Raw genomic sequence first — 24,261 nt, forward strand, 5'->3', positions numbered from 1 at the left:
AGTGGAGGAGCCACCCCTTGTTACAACTCAGGCATAGTTACAACCACTGTAACAATATTTTAGGTGCAATATTTGACTTTTTCGTGTTTATTAGCAATACTGTATCAATACAGATTTCTTTGTGTAGTTGTGTTGCTCCAGAGATGTTTTACAAGAGCAGGTGACTATTTCAAGAACATCAGAACTATGCTAAAGTTGTAATTTACTTTTGGTGTTATCTTGGAGCAGTGTATAACTCTATAGAATGCCAAAAACATGTCACTATTGCTATAAGGACTGTAAATTTGTAAGAGATATCAAATGAAGACCAAAAATCCAAAATGATTATTGAGGAAAGTCCTAGGTCACAAAGGTGATGCCACCTGGAGCTCTGACACTACAGATGGAATAGGTCCTAATCCAGATAAGTTACTAGTATTAACACTGGGGATCTAGGGGTTGGCCCAACCAGGTGCGTACTAATCCCACTATAACATGCAACTCACTCTTAAGTACACCTGGTATTGTCATACCGAGCAGACTAGCAGCTAGTTCATAGCCTGGAACTATTTCCTGTATTGATAGACATGTGTGTAATCAAATTGCTCTAATGGAAGAGATCCTTCTTAGGACGAGAACCCTCACTCACCCAAGGGTGACATGATTCATAACTGGGTCCCCTCCTCATACCTGGGCAGTGAGGTCCATGGTGTGGACAACAACTACCCTCAATGGCCATTGAGAAGGGTATAATTGGTTTACAACCCTTGTACTCCTTTTAAACCTACCCCAGTGGACCTACAGAATAAAGTTATGTTGGCCCCCTGGAAGTAATTTTAACACACCCCACACACTGTGTTTTCACTTGCACTCTGTCCCTCACTGACCTCCTTTCCATCGCTCATCAAAACACCTCTGCTCCTCCCAACTAGGGGAGTTGTAGCCCACACCATGGACCTCACTGCCCAATGATGAAGCATGTCACACTTGGGTGGCGCAGAGTACAATACCGCAGAGTGGAGTGGCACAGAGTCGAGTGCCGCAGAGTAGAGTGCCGCAGAGTAGAGTGGCACAGAGTAGAGTGGCACAGAGTGCAGTGGCATAGAGTAGAATGGTTTGGAGTGCAGTGTAAGAATAGATTTGAGTGGCATAGAGTGGAGTGATGCAGAGTAGAGTGCAGTGGCATAGAGTGCAGTGGCATAGAGAACAGAGTAGAGTGGCGTAGAGTGCAATGGCTTAGAGTTGAGTGGCACAGAGTAGAGTGGCGCAGAGTAGAGTGGCGCAGAGTAGAGTGGCGCAGAGTAGAGTGGCGCAGAGTAGAGTGGCATAGAGTAGAGTGGCATAGAGTAGAGTGGAGTGGTGCAGGGTAGAGTGGAGTGGTGTAGGATAGAGTGGAGTGGTGCAGGGTAGATTGCAGAGGTGTAGAGTAAAGGGGCATAGTGTGCGGTGGCATAGAGTAGAATGATGTAGAACGAAGTGACATAGAGTGCAGAATAGCTTAGAGTGGCATAGAGTGGAGTGATGCAGAGTAGAGTGCAGTGGCATAGAGACCAGACTAGAGTGGCTTTGAGTTCAGTGGTATCGAGTGCAGTGTGGTAGAGTTGTGCAGAGAAAAGTGAAGCAATGGAGAAGAGTGCAGTGGTGTATAGCAGAGTGGGGTAGAGCGCACTGGCTGAGTAGAGTGGTGCAGAGTAGAGAGGCGTAGAGTGAAGTGGCACAGAGTGCAGTGTCAGAGTGCAGTTGTGCACAGTAGATTAGAGTGGCATAGAGAGTAGGGGCGTAGAGTGCAGTAGAGGGAGCCAGAGTAGCATGCAATGGCGCCGAGTAGAGTGCAGTGGTGTAGACAGGCATAGAGTGCACTGGAATAGAGTGCACTAGTGTAGCGTGCAGTGGCATAGAGTGGTACAGAGTAAAGTGATGTAAAGTGTAAGGATGTAGAGTAGGGTGGTGTGGCACAGAGTAGGGTGGTGTTGTCGTGTAGAGTATAGCCACGTACACTGGAGTGGTGAAAAGTAGATTGGCGTTGAGTGCAGTGGCGTAGAGGGTATTGGTTTTGAATATAGTAGTGTAGAGTGCATTAGCGTGGAGTGGCGTGGCTTGCAGTGGCATAGAGTGGAATGGTGCAGAGTGGAATAGAGTGCCATAGAGTGCAGTGGAGTAGAATAGATTGTTTTAGAGTACAGTGAAGTGGCAGCGTGCAGTGGCATAGAGTAGAGTGTTGTAGAGTGCAGCGGTGCAGAGTAGATTAGAGTGTCTTAGAGTGGATTGGCGTAGAGTGCTGTGGTAAACAGTGCAGTGGTGCATAGTAGAGTAATGTGGAGTAGAGAGGAGTGTAGTGGTGCAGAGTAGAGTGCAGTGACTTAGTGTGGAGTGGTGCAAACAAGAGTGCTGTTGCATAGAGTGGTGCAGAGTACAGTGGAATAGGGTAAAGTAGGGTATGTATGGTGTGTTAGCGCTCTGCCCATACATAAACACATCTTCAATTGAAATGACCATTACATTTGCACAGACATACAGTTTTACTGATAAACGTATACAGCGCTGAAATGATAATGTGTGGAAATGTCATCACAGTGTACTGATTTGTTTTGAACTTATTCAAATATTTCTCTATACAACACTTCAGAACTGCAAACAAATGTGCTTCATTTGTGCTTTCCATATTCTGCTTTAGCTGCACAGTTCACTTACAAACATTTAAACTTTATTATGTGGTAGAAAAAAAATAACATCATACAGCACACCCGAGTATCCAGCATGATTGTCACATAAATACTCTTACTTTGGAGATAGAGAAAGAAAAGTAAACACCAAGCTCACTGGAAGACAGAGCCCCAAATTCAGTACTGGTGGAATAATACAGTAAATAGGGTTTGGACAAGGGAAGGGACAAAGTCAAGCTGGATAGCCTAACACAAATAAAGCCAGCAAATAGAAAGCAAGCAAATGTGAGTTACTGAGCAAAAAGCCAATGCTAAGCAATGGGCGGAATGCATTCCCAGGGAAGCTTTCCGAATGTCCCCAAGATGTTGTTATCTGGTAGGCTTGGACCTCAAAAAGAAACCCACCAGAGATAAGCTCAATAATTGGCAGAAACCTTACAAGGGCTGTTTCGCTGCAGTTGCATTATTTTTAAAAATCACAGGAACTTGATACATATTTTTATATCAGTTCTCGGAAATCCAAAAGTGTATATCAGGACTACTTCTAGAGTGCTACATTCACCAGTGAGAATGTCTCTTGGCACTACTGACAGATAACAGATGTTTATTGTTACCCAACTCAATGGAAGTCATTTATTTATTTATTTATTATTTAGTATGCTAACTTAGATACATTGTTTACATTTAAAGAATAAGACAAGACACTGGACAAGTGCTAAGAGTGGAAGACTTGGTACACTTCCTCCTACGGTGCTAGCACACGTTTCAGTTGAAATTTCAACTTTTGCATACATTTTTTAAAAAGAGCTTTAGAACAAGAAATGAGACTTGTGGTTTCCCAATGAACTCAAATGAAAAGTATTATTAATATCAATGTGGCATTTATATAAATGATGCACTAGAGTTAAACAAGTCTATCGAGCCAACTTTTTTATAGCAATTCTTATTCTGAAAATGTTGTAATATGTTAAGATGATAGCCTAGGAAATGATCTAATGACCTTCATAGAAAAGGATTCTATCTCACTTGAGGAATATACTGAACCTTAAAAATTAATGGTGAATCCATTAGATTTCTCCTGAATTGTACACTTTGGGAAAAAGATTTTCACTGTTCTATGACAAAATCTTGAAATCGTTATTTGTGTAAAATGTATTTCAATAGAGACATATGAAAGTTAACAAGCATTGGAAATGCAAAAGATCTCGCATTTGCTTGGGTTATAGCTATTGGCGTTGTAAATGACAATGTATTTTACCCATATATTATGGAGTGGATGTATGTGGTTACAGCAATAACGTTCAGAGACCTCCAGAAAGAAATGTATTATTTACAAACATTTGAATTGGCTTTTATTTCAAGTTTTGGTTGATGGGGCTCTGGCACAGAATAAACATTACACAGTTGGTGTAAAACATCATGCAGTATAGCCCACAACTGAGGACTGACAACCAGTAGCTTCACAAGCAGATTACGTCAATAATAGTTACATGAATCCACAGAATTACACATGCCAGAGCATAATAAAAAGAGAACCCAACTTTCATGTAAATTATTGTATGTAATTTGCACCCAAGCGACGGCCAAACAAATTTAGAATCTAAAATCACAGACTATCCACTAAAGAGCCACGGAGTTCAGAAAAGTCTTGAATAAAGATAAATTAAGAAACCACCATGACAAGATGTTTCAAACTGCAGCAACGCCAGGCAAGGGCAAGTGCGCTTTATAAATCCTGATTGATTTGATTGCTTGATTAACCCCTGGAGTCTAACTTTCTCTATAGGCATCCAAGTAATTTTTTGCACCAGAGTGCTGTGTGCATGGGAAAAGTGTACACTTTGGAGGTCGGGTACTGGAAATACCACTGGGAGAAAGGTAATAACGTGCTGCACTGAGTCCACTGAGAAGGCAAACTCTGTCACGCAAATAGAGAGACAGACCATCTACCCTTGTGGTGTAGGCAGAGAGTGCAGACAGGCCCCACCAGAGATCACGTGCACTTTATAGCTGATTATGCAACGTGTATATATGAACACCCCATAGCAAATGCAAGAAAGGGCGGTTTGGGAGGACCACCGTGAAGTCGGACAGGCTAGTTAAAAGTTCCGAATGTGGCCAGGATCAACACAGCCTGGATTTTAAATGGCTCAGCTAGTGACCTATTCCCCCGTGGTTTGTTTAAACGAATTGCTGCATAATTTCTAAACCGTCACTTTAGTACAGCCTGTTGCTGGATGCGAGGTTGGAAAGGATACGCAAACTGTTTTGGCAACGATAAGCCGAGGTAGTTAGTGACTGTGGGGAGTGAGACAGAAAGAGCGAGCGGTTGGCAGTCTGGAGAGAGGCTCAGAGTTATAGACCATTAAATGTAGATATTCAAATGAAAAATAAATTGTTAAAGGCCGACAGAGAAGCAAATGCAGGGTTGAAACAGGTAAAAAGGTTGTGAGTGATTAAACAAAAGAGGAGATTAGAGAGAGAAAATAAAGTGGGCACATTTTGGAGGTAGCGAAACAGAGGTGTAGGAAAAAGGGATGATAGAGAAAAGAAAATAGCAGAGAGGTGAAGCAGGCGACTGGGATATACATAGATGGAGGATGGAAGACAGGAGAGAATAAAGTGGAAGGAAGAAACAGGGTTGAGAGCAGAAAAAGTCAGAAGTGAAGATAGTGGAGGAGAAAAGGAGGTAATGAGAGAGATGAGAAATGCAGAATAGACAGTAAGAAAGAGAGAAAGAGGTCGAATAGGGAGAGAGGAGAGAAATATTAGAAGAGGTAGCGACGGAGAGCACGTCTACAGTTAGTTTCAAATAGTACAGCTGTAAACTGTGACTGCTCAGCTGCCCATATTTTGCTTTGAAGTACATCAGAATAGACAAATGTTCTGGTGGTTCACGAAAGAAACAAAAAGTTATGTTTTTATGACAACCAAATGTACTCTTCCAAGGCAGAGGCATGTCATTTGCGGAATCACCGTGAGTGGTTGGGGGGCCTGGACGGACATTTGTTGGAGAGCTGTCCTGCGTGGTACCAGCATTTTGTCTCATGCGTAAAATACGTGCAAGCCTTTTCAAGGTGTTCATGCATGCAATGGCAGGGTGTAATGTAAACAAGCGGCGCCGTGCTCAAACTAAGCACGGACCCCATGCATAAAAAAGTTATGCGCATGGCGGCTGCAAGGAATTTAAATAGAAACAAACAAAGCACAGACCCCGTGCATAAAAAAGTTATGCGCATGGCGGCCGCAAGGGATTTAAATAGAAAAAATAGGAATGCAGGTGCCGTGATAAAAAATAAAGCGCGCGCCAGCTTTTTAAATATGAATGCGTGCAGCAATATCAACCCTCTGAAGCACGGTTTGGCGAGCTGGAAGTACTTGGCAGCATATAATAATGTACATGAGTGCAAAAATAAAAAGTTTACCGACTAGAATGCACCGCCAGCAATCGAATCTTCTGAACTTCCAGCGGCTCACAAAGGCAGGCGATCGACATCACAGCACGGTACTGCAAAGGTGGCAACTGATCCCGTGCGCATGATTGCATAAAAAAGTTATGCGCATGGCGGCCGCAAGGAATTTAAATAGAAACAAACAAAGCACAGACCCCGTGCATAAAAATGTTATGCGCATGGTGGCCGCAAGGGATCTAAATAGAAAAAACAGGAATGCAGGTGCCGTGATAAAAAATAAAGCGCGTGCCCGCTTTTTAAATATGAATGCGTGCAGCAATATCAACCCTCTGAAGCACGGTTTGGCTGGCTGAATGTACTTGGCAGCATACAATAATGTACATGAGTGCAAAAATAAAAAGTTTACCGACTAGAATGCACCGCCAGCCATCGAATCTTCTGAACTTCCAGCGGCTCACAAAGGCAAGCAATCGACATCACAGCACGGTCCTGCAAAGGTGGCAACTGATCCCGTGCGCATGAGTGGATAAAAAAGTTATGCGCATGGCGGCCGCAAGGGATTTGAACAGAAACAAAGAAAGCACGGACCCCGTGCATAAATAAAGTATGGGCATGGCGGCCGCAAGAGATTTAAATAGAAAAAACAGGAACGCAGGTGCCGTGAAAGCGCGCGCCCGCTTTTTAAATATGAATGCGTGAGGCAATATCAACCCTCTGAAGCACGGTTTGGCGGGCTGGATGTACTTGGCAGCATATAATAATGTACGACTGCAAAAATAAAAGGTTTACTGACTAGAATGCACCGCCAGCCATCGAATCATCTGAACTTCCAGCGGCTCACAAAGGCAGGCAATCGTCAAAACAGCACGGTTCTTCAAAGTTGGGAACTGATCCCTTGTGCTTGCGTGTTATACATTGACACGACAATGCAAGTGCGCTACTATTGAAAGTTGAAAAGCGGATGAAAACAGTAGTTAGGCGCTGCTGCTTCCGGACTAAACGGAAGTGAGTATCGCATCAACAGCGAATAAAAACACAGTTAACAAGAGCAATCACAAAGTTAAACTAATGGCAAGCAGCAACAGGCGGAGTTTCACCCAACATACGGATTACTTCAGGCCTCGGAGAGGCAGCGCATGTGCTGCCTATGCGAGACCTAAAAATCTATAATACTATTGGAGACTGACATTACTTTGACACGCCATTCCACTCGATGACACGGCACTCCACTTTATGACATTCCACTGTATGCCACTTCAGTCTACTCTATGATAAACCACTCCACAGCACTATACCACTCCACGGCACTCTACAACACTCTGCTCCACTCTATTCAACGGCACTATACAACTCCACTCCATGGTACTTTACAACACTCTGCTCCACTCTATTCAACTCTACAACACTGTAATACACACTACGACACTGCACACAACTCCCTCTACACCATTTCATACACACTACTCGGCTCTATTCCACTCAACTCCACTCTATGACATGCCACTCCATGAAAAGCCACTCCACACTACGACACTTCTCAACTCAATGACACACCACTCTAAGACACACGATTCCACTCTATGGCACGTCACTCCACTCTATGCCATAACACTCTACTCCACTATATGATGTTCTACTCCACTCTATCACACTGTACTTCATGTCACTTTACTCCACTCTACTACACACTACTCCACAACACTCTATGCCACTCCACTGTAAGACACTATGTTCCACTGTACAACACTGTACTCACTCTATGCCTCTCTACAACACTGTACAACACTCCACTCTATGACATTTCTCAAAACAGCACTCTGACACTTTCCTCCACTCTACAACACTTCACTCTAGGACACTCCACGCCAAGCCACTCTACAACTCTCTATGCCACTCTAGGACACACCATTTAACGACTATCCACAACATTCCACTTTAAAACACTCTGCACCACTGTATGCCCCTCCACTCTAAGCTACTCTATACCATGCCACTCCACTGTACCACACACCACTCCTCTGCACGACAAGTCACTCCACTGTATGAAATGCCACTACACTCTATGACATACCACCCCACTCTATGCCACTCCAGGCTACTCTACGAGCTGCCACTCTATGTCTCAACACTATGGCACTGTATTCTAAAACACTCTAAGCTCCTCCTCTCTAGGACACTCTACTCCACTCCACTCTACAGCACTCTTTGCCACTCTTCGACACTGTACTCCACTCTATGACACTCTAATCCATACTACGACTCTCTACACAACTTCCTCTATGCCAGTTTGCTCTACTCTACTGTATGGCACACTGCTACACTGTACTCCACTCTATGCTACTCCAGTCTCCCACACACTCCCTCACTTTACGACACTCTGCTTGACAGCACACCACTCCACAACACTCTACTCTATCCCACTCAACTACACTACACTCGATGATTTGATTATTTTATTTTTTAACTGAAATTCAATTAAATAAACTAAGATTAAAGCTTACTTATAGTTTGGAAAACAATATATTATTTCTAAAAAAGCCAACTTAAACTGCACAAATCTTAGACATTCTAAAATTATAGTTATAACTTTATAGTTATAACGTAAAATTATAATTTACACCCTGCCCTAAAATAGGTATAACTTGTGCACCTCTGTACAATCTTGTACCGTCGCCCTGTCAGATGTATTCTGTTTCATTTTGGGCTTCTTGTAGAGCGTTGAATGTAGCTGACAGTCACCTCAATAGGCTCTCTTTCACCTTAGATTGTTGCACCAACATTCCTTTTCTCCATTTCCAGAACCCACCATGCTTTCAGTCCGAGGGATTCTCCTGTTCTTAGCCTTCCTCATTTCATTTGGTACCCATCCTCTATCATCATTTATTGGCGACTCTAATACCACTTACGGAACCACATGTATGTCTAGCAAACTCTTTCTGAGATATTGCCTCACAGCACTGCCCCATCTAGGAGGGTGCATAATTGTTTAATTATCACCTCTAGGACATCGTTTTCTTGTCCCTGTAATATCAAAACTCCTACAGGCTTCATCAGAAGTATCGCCACCACCAGAAGTGCCCCTAGTGTTTTTGCATACCTGACCAGACGAATTCTCCGCCGTGCTATGGCGCCGCGGTATCTCCGGACACCATCCTGTGGGGAGAAGATAAAATGAATCAGCCTATAAAAACCATCTTATTCTTGTCCCATAATGGCGCTTGTCCGCCATGAAAGGCGTCTGTTGTTAGAAAAGCAATGGAAACAACACGGGATAGCTGGACATAAGGGTTGGATCCTAGGCCTTACTGCATTTTCAAAGCCAAGAATTCCTGATGTATGTTGCAATAAAGACAATCCGTGCCAGAAGTAAACATGTTTTATCTTAAGGGGTGCTACCGATGCTGGTCCCACATGGCCTTTGCTTTGATCTGAGGACGCCTCTAAAAAGGAATGCAGAGAGATCATGAAATCCCTGAACCATAGGGGAAATGAAGGCAGTCGCTTTTACCTTTAATTGCCGCCAAGTAGTTGACTATTAATGGACTGCCGGTTTAGTTTTGACGTAAATGTTGAGCAAGTATGACATGGCATTACTCAATTGGTCTGGGACAGGGAATGATATGAAGCTTCAGATTTGGTACTAAACTAACTAACTAAAAGTGATCATTTCCTGAAGTGCGTGATGCGCGTGCGCATTGGTCAGCACGCCTCGCGGATTATTCGGGGCTTGGCAGTCGCACCTTCCCACAGGAGGCGCTGGCGCTACTGTCACCTCTGCTCTGACCCCAAGTAACCCTCCCCTGTGAACACCCGTATATTGCTGCTCCTCTCACTCCATCAAACTTTACCTCATGGTATTGTGTGATGACGTACATCACTTTTCCCCTTCTACCTTTCCGTCCGTTAACGAGGCACAAGAATCACATCTAAATGTGACATAATTAACATTAACATCCACATCGCTGTGCTGCCTCGGTTTGGTGGTCAAGGGCATGCTGGAGCTCTGGTGCCAGAATTTGGGGTCCTAAAGGGGTAGCCTTGTTTAGGGTAAACTTAGTGTGCGCTGAATACTGCTGGAGGGGAGAGATTAGCACCTCTGTGAGGCTTGGGGACATTGTGGCAGCTCAAGCATTCCATGAATAAATTCTCTCCTACTTCGAAGTTATTAATGCTGAAACATGTTCAAGTCCTGGGCTACCTTTTCAGCGAGGCCTTAAATACCCTTAGAGATCAGTAGACCGTTTTAAGGCATGGGCAAAATGAGCAGTTCGCTTCAAAGGGGCCCCTGGTAAAGTGGTTGTTTTTTTAGGCTTGCGCAAAATTTTAATTAACAGAGTAATCAGAACTATTTCACTAATTATGCATTACTCTCATGATGCAAAGTTACTGAAATTACACAATTACGCCACCTTGAGTAATTTGGGGCAACAATTCTAGCACAGGAGCACGGGAACAACAAACGAAGAGAGCGTGAGTGGCTTCTGGCTGCTGCATTTCATGTCTCGTAGCATTTATTGCTATGTTCTTAGTATAAAATACATCCTCAGGCCCATTTCAGAAGCAGAGGTGCATTTTACACTAAAAGAGCTATGCGTAGCCTTGGGTTATGCACAGTAAACTCGTCACAGGTTCAAGTCTAAAGCTAGACCCCGCACCTACCCCCTTCAAACAGCACAGGAGGCTCTGGCGCATGGCGCATTCCTATGGCAATCACCGCAGACAGACTTTCCATATAGGAATTTACAGTGGCTCGGCCGTTTTGGAAAATCCACATATATTTTTGCCCAAGGCTATGGGCCAGAGAGGAGCAAGTCAGATGGCGCCCCCTCCTCTGCCATGTTGTGGAACTTGGTGAAGGAGTGGGCATCAGCTGCCTGCTCCTCCGTGGCTGGCAGTGTTATTCAGGCCAGAAAGGGGCAACTCGACTGCCCCCTGCTCCTGCAGCGGGTCCCAGAGGTCGGAGGGCGCAGGAGTGGGTTCCATGCAAACGTGGCGCCCATCCCTTCTGTGGTTTCGCGGTTCTGCGCACTAAGTATTTGTCCAAACTGCATCAAAACCCGCGCTCATAGAAGTGCTCCAATTTTATTTTGCAACAAACTTTTTGTAGATTGTTAGAGAGGCTGCCAAGTTATTATGGGTTTAAAAAGAAGATTTCTTATGCGGGGAGGTGTGAATCTTACCTAGGGAGGGGGGACTGCGCCGCTGTAAGACACCTATACACGTATATACATTTGATTTGACAATGTGCGACTGGAAGCGGCTGTGACCCTCCCATCTGATGTTGGTTTGACCATTAAAAGGATGGGAAGTGGTTCGGCCAATAATCACTCGACTTTTTATTAACAAAATAGATTCTATTATTTCTGACATATAATCGATACACGTTTAATAGATTTATAAAATATAGTACGATCATATATCATAAGACTGAATGCAAGGCCACCTCTCACTCTGAGCCGAGTGGTTAATTTGTACTCCCAATCATGCAAGCCAAAGGTGAGGCGCCACGTGCTACTCTTCAGGGATGCCTGCGCCATCAGCAAACCTCCTGCCAATGCTGCAATATTTGAGAGGTTCTGGAATGATGACAGGAAGTGACACTGAGCCCTAATTAGTGAAAGTGGCTCGGTCTAGTAGGGTCATTCATTACCTCCTCGTCCAGTCTTCCTCGCCACAGTATTCACATATGAGCCTCCGGCTCCACACAGAACTCCAAGTAAAATTAAAAGAGCAGCGCTCTAGTCTCCCCTCCCTCCTCCAATATGGCCCCCAGTGTCTTCAGCCAATCCCATAAAGGGATACATAGCAATCAACACGACCTGTTCTTTTTTTCTGCACTTCTCCGAGTGCTGTGTTGCCTGTTGATCAGGTGAGTGGGGCTGGGTTCCTGCTTCAGCAGACCCGTTATGCCCTGGGGTATCTAGTTTGGGGGTAGTAGTATACTTTTTCAATGTTGATTCGGTAGATTATTAAATGTTTGTTTACCTCCTGCTACTGCCTTCGCGCCTCTGGTCCTGCTTCAGCGGACTTTCAGTGGCGTTCGTTTGTGGTGAGTCATGCTGTGACTCTGGATCACCTCCTGACGGTGGTTTATTTACTTTACCGGCCGCGCGTCCTGCTAATCGGACGTAGCGCGGCCGGATGCGTTTGATCTGGGGGCCGGAGGCTCCCGGTAGCGTTTTTCCCTCCTGACGGGGCCGCGTGTGTTTGCTGTGGGGGCGGGTGATTCCCGTTAGCATTTCTTGGGCTGCAGGTTCGGTGCACGTTACTTACAGTGGTAGGGCGGTGTTCGATCTGTCTCCTTCCTCACACGACAGTCTCTGTGTTACATCGTCTGTCTATGGGCATGCGCGCGGCTGTTTCCTACGACATTTATGTTGATTTGTCTGATGCATGTATTGGCTTGTTAGGTTGCCTAGCAACCCCGGGGCCTTTTTATGCCAGGCGTGTTGTCTTCTTACCTGCCTGTGTTTCACTTCATGCGTTCACTGGTGTATAACTATGATGGAGAGTGGTTCTGTGCCTGATTCTGCTCCTGTGGCTTCATGTTCTGGTGTACAAATCCCATCTATGGACGTATTGCAGCAGATGGTCAATTCTGCTGTGGCTGCTGCTATGCAAGGTCAGATGCCTGTTCCTCCTGCGAAGCGGGCTAAGGTTGATGGCGCTGCGGCTGCTGATTCTGACATTGAGGAGGAGGTTGATGTCAGAGGTCGTTTTGTGCATGGTGCCGACCTGAAGGAGGTGCTGGGTCACATTAGAGAGAACTTGGTGTTTCCTGCTTCTGTTGTTCCTCTGGAAGACAATCTATTTGCGCAATACCAGCGTCCTGAACCTGATTCTGTGCCTCTACACTCTTCAGTCTTGAGGGTCCTGGAGAATGAATGGAAAGATGTAGACAAGGGTTCCTTTCCACGCTTTTTGAATAAAAGGTACCCGCTACTGGACTTTGATGTGAAATTTCCTTCCTCAGTGAAGGTTGATTCCTTGTTGGCCAGCATGGCGTCTCATGGAACTGTAGTGTCTGAGGATTCTTCTCCTGCTGACCCAGTTGACCGTAAAGTGGATGGTGCGGTGAAGCGCACTTTTGCGGCTGCAAATTTCTCTATCAGGGCGTCTGCCTATGCTTCTTACACTATACAATCCTTGCTTAAGGATTTTCAGTCTCTGTCTGAATTGTTGGACCAAGGGGAGGATGTTTCTTCTACCCTGGCTATGATGGAGCAACAAGTTCGGTTGCTTTCGGATGTTTCCTTTGACTCTTTGGGAGCGGCGGCTTCCGCGGCTGGGTCTTCGGTGGCTGCGAGACACCAGTTGTGGCTTCGTTCATGGAAGGCTGATGCTGCGCAGAAGAATCTACTGATGAAGATTCCTTTTTCTGGGGTTAAACTTTTTGGGTCGCCTCTGGATGACATGGTTAAGAAAACGTCGGAGGACCGTAAACTCCTGGCTCCTGAGAGGGCGGGTCACTTCCGTTCCTTTGGTTCTCAGAGGGCTTTTGGCCCTTCTCGGAGGGGTAGAGCTGGTCCGCCCTTTCGTGGGAGGGGGCGTGGCCGGGGTGCTCCTTCCTTTGGAAAAACCCGGTTCTCCAGTTCTTCTTCCTCCTCCACTCCTGCACCAAAGTCGTGACTGGATCGCTCCTGGTATGGGTCCGGTTGGGGGTCGCCTCAGTTTCTTCCTGGAGTCTTGGAGACTGACTGTTTCGGACAAATGGGTGCTGCAGGTGGTTTCAGAGGGCTTGCGTATTGGATTTATCCAGACTCCCCCAGACTGTTTCAGGGCCACTCCTTATCCCAGAGATCCTGTACGGAGATTGGCGCTTTTGGAAGGCATCGAATCCCTGGTGGTCAAGGGTGCGGTGATTCCTGTTCCCATCGATCAATTGGGGTTGGGTGTGTATTCCATCCTATTCCTGGTGTCAAAGCGCACTGGGGATCTTCGGCCTGTGATGGACCTGAAGTGGGTGAGTACTTACATCCCTCACCAGAAGTTCAAGATGGTTTCCCTTCAGTTGATCCTTCCTCTGATATCTCAGGGCGACTTCCTTGCATCGATAGACTTGAGGGATGCTTATCTCCATATACCTGTTCATCCAGACTCTCAGAAATTTCTCCGGTTTTGCGTGATGGGTCGGCATTACCAATTCCAGGTAATGCCCTTTGGACTCTCCTCTGCTCCCAGGGTCTTTACTAAGGTTCTGGCTCCTCTTATTGGCCTTTTGCATGGGGAGGGCATTAGTGTTTTTCCTTATCTGGACGACATTTTAATTTCTGCTTCTTCTCTTCCTAAGGCGGAGTTGCATGTCCAGAGGGTGTGCCATGTCCTGGAGCATCATGGGTTCCTAGTGAATGTACCGAAGTCCTCCCTGGTTCCTGCACAGGAATTGACTTTCATTGGGGCTCTGTTCAGGACTCGATTGGGTATGGTGTTCCTACCTCCTCCCAGGATTCTGTCCCTGGTATCTGCTGTTCGTGCCCTGTTGGTGGGACATTCTCATCCTGTGAGCCTATGGCTGAGGGTTCAGGGTCTGATGTCGGCGTCATTGTTGACGGTGCCGTGGGCTCGACTCCACATGTACCCGGTGGTGTCACACGTTTTGTCGCATTGGGACCCCTGTTCCCTAGATATGACTGTTTTGGTTCCCATGTCGGCAGAAGTTCGGGTGGTCCTGGGTTGGTGGTTGGATGAGGGTCATCTGTCCAGGGGCCGCCCCTTTCTGATTGTTCCCACCCGCGTGGTCACTACCGATGCCAGCCTGCTGGGGTGGGGTGCTACTCTGGGGGATTCGACAACTCAGGGGGTTTGGCCTCAGTCGGTGTTGTCATGTTCCTCCAACTACAAGGAGCTGAAAGCCGTACTTCTGGGTTTGTTGGATTTCTCGGATCTGGTTCAGGGTCACCATGTGCAGGTCCGAACGGACAATCAGGTTGTGATGTCGTATATAAACCATCAAGGAGGGTGCAAGGTTCAATCCCTCAGTTGCCTCAGCCGTCGGATTTGTTGTTGGGCGGAGTTGCATCTGGAGTCCCTATCTGCCATTTATCTTCCTGGCACGGAGAACACTGTGGCGGATTGTCTGAGACGGGTGTTTCCCTCCATGGGCTCTTTGTCCCTGACACATGTGATGTTCAGGAGGTTGCGGCAGATGTTTGGTTGTCCGATTGTCGACCTCTTTGCTTCCCAGGACAATTTCAAGATCCGTTGCTTTTGCACAATTATGCCTTGCCGGGATGCATGGAGGGTGGATGCTCTGTCGTTCCCTTGGCCGACGGGTCTCTTGTATGCCTTTCCCCCTGTTCCCCTGATTCCGGCGGTCTTGCAGAAGATCAAGAGGGAGGGATCCTTTGTGCTTCTCATTGCTCCGGGTTGGATGCGTCGACCTTGGTATCCCCTGATGTTGGAATTAGCTGTGTCTCCGGGGTGGGCCTTGCTTTTCAGTCCTTATCCTCTGTTGGGTCCTCTTCTTCCTCTGCCTGTGTTCCGTTCCCTGGGTCTGCGGGCCTGGCTCTTGAGAGGGATTCGTTGATGCGAACTGGCTGTTCATTGGCTGTGGCTGGGGTCATTCAGCAATCCAGGAGACCTTCTACTCTTAAATCCTATGCGAAACACTGGGATAATTTTGTTTCTTGGTGTCTGTCGCGATCTGTCGATGGCTTCTTTGGATCCGGCTCGCGTTTTGGATTTTTTGAATGATGGTTTTGTGCTGGGCTTGGCCATTTCGACTCTTCGGGCTCAGTGGGCTGCGATTCAGGCGTTCCATGTCCTCCCTTTAATTTCTATTTCACCATTGGTTGCTAGACTTTTTAAGTCTCTCTCTTTCCAACGCCCCCGTCCTATTATGTGTCCTCCACCTTGGGACCTGCCTTTGGTTTTGCGCTCCTTGCAGTTGGCTCCCTTCGAGCCTTTGGAGTCGGTGGGGTTGAAGTTTTTAACACTCAAGGTGGTGTTTCTTGTGGCGATTGCTTCTGCCAGACGTATGGGTGAGTTGGGTGCCTTCCTTCGTTCTGCTCCTTTTTTGTTGGTTTTGTCGGACAGGGTTGTGTTGCGCCCTCATCCTACGTTCGTTCCAAAAGTGGATTCTTATTTTCACAGGTCTTCTGAGGTGGTGCTTCCTTGTCTTTGTCCTGATCCTTCCTCGGATGAGGAATCCCTGTTGCACCTCTTAGATGTTCGTCGTGCTTTATTGATATATTTGTCACGCACGTCTTCCTTTTGCAAAGTGGACAACTTGTTTGTCAATTATGGTTTGTCGCGTCAGGGACTGAAACCCTCCCTGTCGACGATCAGTCGCTGGATTAAGGAGGCCATTTTGTTGGCATATGCTTCGGTTTCTGATGTTCCCTCCCTTCCTGATCAGGGGCGTTCCACCCGCTCTGTTGCTGTGTCTTGGGCCTCCTTCAAAGGGGTGTCCATGGAGGATGTTTGCCGGGCTGCTACTTGGTCTTCGCCTCATACATTCATATCCCAATACCGCCTCCAGGTTGGGGGTGGGGGTTCTGTTTCATTTGCATCTTCTGTTCTGACTGCGGGGATGCCTTGAGAGGTTGTCTTGATTGCTGTACCTCTGTATATTAAAATTTGTTTTTCACTCCACTTTGGTGTGGTCTTTTTCTTTACATGAAGCTGGTTGCTTTGGTATCGGCTCATATGTGAATACTGTGGCGAGGAAGACTGGACAAGGAGGTAATGCCCCGATTACTTACCGGTAATCTTCATTACTCCGAGTCCTAGTCTTCCTCGCCACAGTATAGTTTCCCTTCCCTCCCGGCCCTGGTGGTGGCTTCATGTCTGCGGCTTTGTTTATCAGGTCGTGTTGATTGCTATGTATCCCTTTATGGGATTGGCTGAAGACACTGGGGGCCATATTGGAGGAGGGAGGGGAGACTAGAGCGCTGCTCTTTTAATTTTACTTGGAGTTCTGTGTGGAGCCGGAGGCTCATATGTGAATACTGTGGCGAGGAAGACTAGGAGTCGGAGTAATGAAGATTACCGGTAAGTAATCGGGGCATTAGCTGCTTTCTATGTGTTCTCGAGCTCTCCTGTACCGATGCTGACCTTGGAAGGGGCTTTGATGCCAGGGAACAGCAGCCGTTCATCCTTGTCGTTCACCGCGCCATAGATGAGGAAGGCGCTGTTAATGTGGCGCCCTTTGCCCCGAGTCCACTCCTCGCAGTTGAAGGCTTCCACGCGAACTCCAACCTCCACGCTGGAAGAAAAATAGTTAAGTTATAAAGTGCCGATGCAGGGCTCACACAGAGAGCGTGCACACACTTTGAAAGGCAGAGCGGTTTTTTGTTTGTTTTTCATATTAATGTGATCTTGACATTTTCCTAACATAAAACTGTTAGACGTGTCAGCCTTAAGATGGTGTTACCGCAAGCGTTTTGTCTTACTTCTCCATGTTTTTGCTGATCTCGTTTTTGTTGGCCGTAGGACTCTCTGTATTTTACTACTGCTAACCAGTGCTAAAGTGTGCGTGCTCTCTCTTCTCTATACATGATGAAATTGGCTCGCCCCCAATTGGTTTTCTATACAACAAGGAGCTGCAGAGGGGACGCATTCAGATCAGGTCGCCCGTCACTCAAATTAATTAACAACAAAAAGACCTGATCTGCTCGGGGAATCAATGTATTCACTTTCTGAGTGGGAATGGGAGTTTACTTTCTCCCTCATCAGCAACCCTTCATATTATAAAGGTATTGTCCCTTCTCATACTCGCCCTCTCATCTTAATTTTTTTTTATAAAAAGGAAGGAACCAACCTCTGAGTCACCAGTCACCGTGTTCGACTTAAATACCCTACACTTTAACAGGTATATACACCACTTTAGGTGAAAAAATGTGAGAAAAGCAAGGTAGCACCTCACGTGCGCACCACCAGAGGAGCTTACTGGTTAATCATTACCAGTTATGCTCACGTTTCTCATCATTGGTCACTACCTTGCAAATAAAAAATATTGTGGGTGTCCAGAAAAACAGTGAAACCAGTGAATATGTGTGTGATAATAACAATACGACCCTGTAAAATTAAAATCGAGATAAGCCACACTGTCACCACAGAGCTACTTTTATTCTCAATTTGTGGGCTTATTCAAAATAAAGACAAACTGCATGTTTACAGACCATGTAATGATGGGACGACATGTTTCATTGCCTGTATATTGTAGTGGCAATTTCTTCAGGGCACGAGGACAAAGTCGACCTTTTCTGGACCCTTATTGCAAACAAACGGAGACTGTTTAAACACAGAGAAGGTTCATTAAAAACACGTCCAGCCAGTTAGATATTCATCTAATTTCAATCATTTTATGTTTTTGAAAGCCCAAATTGCATATTTACCCGGTAGTAGCTAAGACCCCTCGTACCAGCTACCACCTCGTCACACAGGAACTATATATCGATAGTAGTCCTGTTTCTTACAATGGACACTTATGTTGACCGCTTTCTGAAACGACAAACCAGTATTAGTGACTTCATATAGAGCAAAAATCAGATTATGACCCATTATCATTATTATGAGATCCCAGGTCCTATTGCTGTTTTGTTCATCACTGTGCAATATTGTGATCTATTTGAGTTCTGGTATCAACGCTATCAGTAAGACATCGATATCGGCTGTATCTACATCCTAAAAATACTAAAAAATACTCAAGTTGCTGACCCCCATGCGCAGTTCAGTCCAGAGTCATACCCTTTTAAATTGTTTAGCGCCGTCCCCGTGGCAATTACCCTCCTTACATGTAACCAAGTTGCACCAAAATGCACCTGGTCACTGCAACTAAAAACTCTGTCTCGATTTGAAGAAAGGCTGGGGCTCTTACCGTGCTTTACAAAAGACGAGCGTTGTCTCGTTCTCGATCATTCACCGGAAGGGCACCTTCATTCAAATACAGCAGGTCGAGAAGCGGAAGGCCGCCGTCCTGTCAAGTCACGTGATCGGCACTCGAGTATGAGCGCCATATTGGAATGGTCACTCTACTGATTAATCGATTCTTACTCAAAAAAAGGGGGGCATCAAAACATTCTAATTTACTTTATCCACACTAGTGCTTCAGAACTATTTACAAAAGAGTGGGTAAAAACTATGGCTCAGTCATTTTCCGGTAACCCGTAAGCCACTATTAAATCATTATCCAAATCGAGTGTTAAAACAACCCTCGTTTGTCCAGGATACTAGGGATGTCTTAAACATTTTAGAGTATATACAGTTTGATCCCACTTGTGAGTTTCTGGTGACCACTGATATTGAGTCACTGTATACTTGTAAACCCCAAGATGCCACGCTGGTGGCAGCAGCGCGTGCTCTTGGGGAGCAACAGTGGTTTTACGATACTCCACAATCCTTTGTCTTACAGTGTATCGAAATAGCCCTAACCAGATTCGCTTTCAGAAGGGCATGCAACTTGAAAGATAAGTTGGTACACTCTCGCCCTAAACCATGCATTAAAGACTCCACGCTTCCTGCAGGACATTACCCATGTGGGTCCTGTTCTGTATGTGATTTAACGGTGAGAACAAAAGATGTGGAGTTACTTGGTGGGAGATGTTGGCATCTGACAAAATTCACTAATTGTAACATAGTGAATGTGATTTATCGCCGGACTTGCACGTGCGGATTGCACTACATAGGACTGACATCTAGAAAGATCAAGATTCGCATTCAGGAACACCTCAGCACTATTAGAGCAGGTAAACTCACGACCAGACTTGTACAACATTTTAAAAATTAAAATCATGATGCTAGGTCATTGACCTGGGTTGTACTGAAAAAAGTGGTGGGGATACCTTTAACATTGAAACAACTACTAACCAAAAGAGAGGCCCATTGGATTTTTTGGGAGAAATCTGACCAAGTGGGTCTGAACGATACTATTGAGTGGAATAGGGTCAGTATGTGATCTATTATATCAGGGCTCTGATATGGTTTTTAAAAAAACACAACAGCTTTTTTCGTATCAGGGGTGGATGTATCTATGAAGAAATATCCCCTAACAGTGAAGATTGTGGGTACATTCCTTTAATGTATCAGCTTCCCAAATGAGTAATGGGACATGCAGGTAGTGAAGGTTGATACTGATGTGATATCCAATGTGCCCCTACAAACCCTTATAAATTACTGTGATATGCCACATCTATTAGATATAATATCAGGTGATGCGGATGATATGAGGTGGCGTTATTCTGTACAATATCTTTATGCCATATAAATGATCTAGGGTGTTGAAACTGGCAATTGACACAAGGTATCTAAATAGAGTGTTACATTTACACTCGATTTGGATAATGATTTAATAGTGCCTTACGCGTTACCGGAAAATGACTGAGCCATAGTTTTACCCACTCTTTTGTAAATAGTTCTGAAGCACTAGCGCGGATAAAGTAAATTAGAATGTTTTGATGCCCCCCTTTTTTTGAGTAAGAATCGATTAATCAAGTAGAGTGACTATTCCAATATGGCGCTCATACTTGAGTGCCGATCACGTGACTTGACAGGACGGCGGCCTTCCGCTTCTCGACCCGCTGTATTTGAATGAAGGTGCCCTTCGGTGAATGATCGAGAACGAGACGACGCTCGTCTTGTGTCAAGCACGGCAAGAGCCCCAGCCTTTCTTCAAATCGAGACAGAGTCTTTAGTTGCAGTGAGCGTGTGCATTTTGGTGCAACTTGTTTACATGTAAGGAGGGTAATGGGGACGGGTGCTAAACAATTTAAAAGGGTATGACTCAGGACTGAACTGCGCATGGGGTCAGCAACTTGAGCATTTTTGAGTATTTTTAGGATGTAGATACAGTCGATATCGATGTCTTACTGATAGCGTTGATACCAGAACTCAAATAGATCACAATATTGCACAGTGATGAACAAAACAGCAATAGTACCTGGGGTCTCATATTAATGATAATTGGTCATAATCTGATTTTTGCTCTATATGAAGTCACTAAAACTGGTTTGTCATTTCAGAAAGTGGACAACATAAGTGTCCACTGTAAGAAACAGGACTACTATCGATATATAGTTCCTGTGTGACGAGGTGGTAGCTGGTACGAGGGGCCTTGGCTACTACCGGGTAAATATGCAATTCGGGCTTTCAAAAACATAAAATCATTGAAATTAGATGAATTTCTTACTGGCTGGACGTGTTTTTAATGAACCTTCTCTTTGTTTAAACAGTCACCGTTTGTTTGCAATAAGGGTCCAGAAAAGGTGGACTAAGATCCTCGTGCCCTGAAGAAATTGCCACTACAATATACAGGCAATGAAACATGTGGCCCATCATTACATGGTCTGCAAACATGCAGTTTGTTTTTATTTTGAATAAGCCCACAAGTTGAGAATAAAAGTAGCTCTGTGGTGACAGTGTGGCTTATCTCGAATTTAATTTCACGGGGTTGTATTGTTATTATCACACACATATTCACTGGTTTCACTGTTTTTCTGGACACCCACAATATTTTTTGTTTGCAAGGTAGTGACCAATGATGAGAAACGTGGGCATAACTGGTAATGATTAACCAGTAAGCTCCTCTGGTGGTGCGCACGTGAGGTGCTACCTTGCTTTTCTCAAATTTTTTTACCTAAAGTGGTGTATATACCTGTTAAAGTGTAGGGTATTTAAGTCGAACACGGTGACTGGTGACTCAGAGGTTGGTTCCTTCCTTTCTATAAAAAAAGAATTAAGATGAGAGGGCGAGTATGAGAAGGGACAATACCTATATAATATGAAGGGTTCTGATGAGGGAGAAAGTAAACTCCCATTCCCACTCAGAAAGTGAATAAATTGATTGCCCGAGCAGATCAGGTCTTTTTGTTGTTGTTAATCACCCCCAATTGGCACATTTCATTTACGTGCAAGTCCCTAGTAAAGTGATACTACATGTACCCAGGGCCTGTAACCTGCTACCAGTGGGCTTGCAGCACTAATTATAACACCCATCTAAGAAGCCTTGAAACCATGCCTCAGGCATGCCATTGCAACCTGTGTGTTTAGTTTAACCTGTCATTTCAACTTGGCAAAATAATCATTTTAGCCAGGCCTAAAATGTCCTTTTTGGCAGGGCACAAGTCCTAAAAAAAGAAGTTGGGGGACTGACCAAGTCAGGCAGTATGCAAGTGACATCATGAGGCGTGCTATCAAAGCACATGATGTCATGACACGTGACATTCCAGGTGGCACCATAGGAAGTGACCTCACTGGAAGTTATGCTCTGATATGTGTATGTTATAACATATGCCAACTGAAAATGCAATAAAATATGTTTTTTTTTAAGTTGTCTCCTGCAAAGCATATCATGTACCATGCAGATCACAATTTTATTTAATGTAGATAGGTAAGTGGATTACTGCTATGAACACAGAGATCCTTTTGTTACTTACAGTTATTAAATTGTAATCCCTCTAGTAGACCACAATGACCTATGAAGGGTATTTGACTCCTACACCTTGTAACCCTGACTGTCTCATTTAACACATCTTGTACATTAATTTACACACTTACATGATTTATTTGGAATGGCTAATGTGTATGTTATGTAAAGTGCTCTAACACTCTGCATTGGGATGAGTAGCCCTCTAAAAGAAGTAGAATAGTTCTATTTCAATTTATTTGTGTAAATACTGAGACAGACCAACCTATCTGACATCAGATGTATACAACAAAGTAAAAGGCATGCATCTCTTAAATACCTGTGAAGAGATAATAATCTGTGTGCTTTTGTTTCCTCGCTGGTGCAGTTGCGAGGTTCCAGAACGCCTCTAGTCTGACCCTCGATCACAAGGAGGCCTGATGGCCCCTTAATTTCTATCTTTATCCTTGCCCGGCTGGAGGTGGGGGAAAAAGCCCCCTCGCTGCAAGCACATTCCTGCTGGGAATCAAAAGCAGACAACGTGCAGAAGCTGATGATGAACATGTCCCGGTGTTTCAAAATTACACTGGGACAAGTTCAACATATATCTGTGGGGCCATACGTCTTAGCAGGAGCAGGGGGGACGGCACCCACCCTGTAAAAAGAGGGGGTGGACGCCGTGTACTCGCGTGCACCCCCGACTCGTGCCCTGCTTTTTTGCATGTATTAATTACACCTAGGGCAGGTCCTAAACAACCCATAGGGCAGGGTGTAGTGTAGTCAAAATGTTTTACATGTACTTTTAACTTTTACATGCCCTGGTAGTGAAATACTCTTAAAATTGTTTTCCAGCACTGCAAGGTCTACCTCTCCCACAGGATAACATTAGGTTAACTTCTTACATTTAATAACTGATAACTTTCAATTTGGAGCAGGTAGGAATGTCGAGTTTGGGGTCTAAAGAGTTTTAATTTAAAACCCTCTTTGATGGTAAAGTTGGATTTTAAGTCACAATTCTGAAAATGCCACTTGGAGAATGTTGGCATTTTCTTGTCCCAACCATTTGGTGTCTGCGGCTTCTTAAGACTAGGTATAGCTGGCAGTTGGTCTTTGTGTATTGCTCTCAGACAGTGAGACAAAGGGCAAGAGATGTTGGCAGGATGGGCAATCTCAGACTTGATGAGGGGGAGGAGCTGTTATCTACCACACTTACACATCTTAAAGGCTCTGCCTGAAAACACTCACAAGGGGTTTGATACTAGCTTGTTGTAACTCCATACAAACTGGGGTCAGGGCAGGGAGGAAGGAAATTCCAAACACCTCTGAGGGAGGAAACCTCCAGAACCTTCTCCTACTTCAAAGCTGACACCTGGTATAAATATTGGACCCTCAGACCCAACTCTTGAGTACACCGCTGGGCCAGCAGAAGACTCAGAAGGACTACTGCGCGGCTCTGCATGCTGCTTGAGTAGAAGGACTGGACCTGCATCTTGATCTCAGGACCACCAGAGTGACTCCAATGGCTAGTTGGCTGGACTCCTGATCAGAGCCTCAGGTACAGAAAATGCTCCAACCACCTTGAACACAGCACCTGGACTCTGTCTGCTTTAAGTACTACCCCTCAAGTGGTCAAGTGCTGCCACTCAAGGCCTGGACCTTTGGAAGTGGGCCTGAAGGTGCTCTGCCAGCCCAGCTGTGCCAACAGAACCAGCACAGTGCACTGCATCTCCTCGCAACTGCCACTGCGCAGCGCATCCCCGATGAAGGACCTCGCATCGCAGCTTGCAGCCACCTTGCGATTGTCGATGCGTAACTCATCCTCGATGCATCCCTTTCCATCGCAAGTCTCTCCTCAAAGGCCTAT

At 45.3% G+C, this 24,261-nt stretch overlaps 1 protein-coding gene across 1 annotated transcript in view; it reads right to left on the reverse strand.

The window, feature by feature from the left end:
- Positions 1 to 24,261, reverse strand: part of ACOT12 (acyl-CoA thioesterase 12) — a 517,871-nt gene that overhangs the window by 173,192 nt on the left and 320,418 nt on the right. The window contains exons 8-9 of the mRNA XM_085640749.1: positions 17,111 to 17,261; positions 9,153 to 9,208 (exon numbers count right to left, since the gene is read on the reverse strand). Coding sequence (XP_085496875.1) covers positions 9,153 to 9,208; positions 17,111 to 17,261 — 207 coding nt within the window. The remainder of the gene's footprint in view (positions 1 to 9,152; positions 9,209 to 17,110; positions 17,262 to 24,261) is intronic.

Source organism: Triturus cristatus, chromosome 2_1 (assembly GCF_964204655.1).
Source record: "Triturus cristatus chromosome 2_1, aTriCri1.1, whole genome shotgun sequence".
In the NCBI taxonomy this organism is placed as follows: domain Eukaryota; kingdom Metazoa; phylum Chordata; class Amphibia; order Caudata; family Salamandridae; genus Triturus; species Triturus cristatus.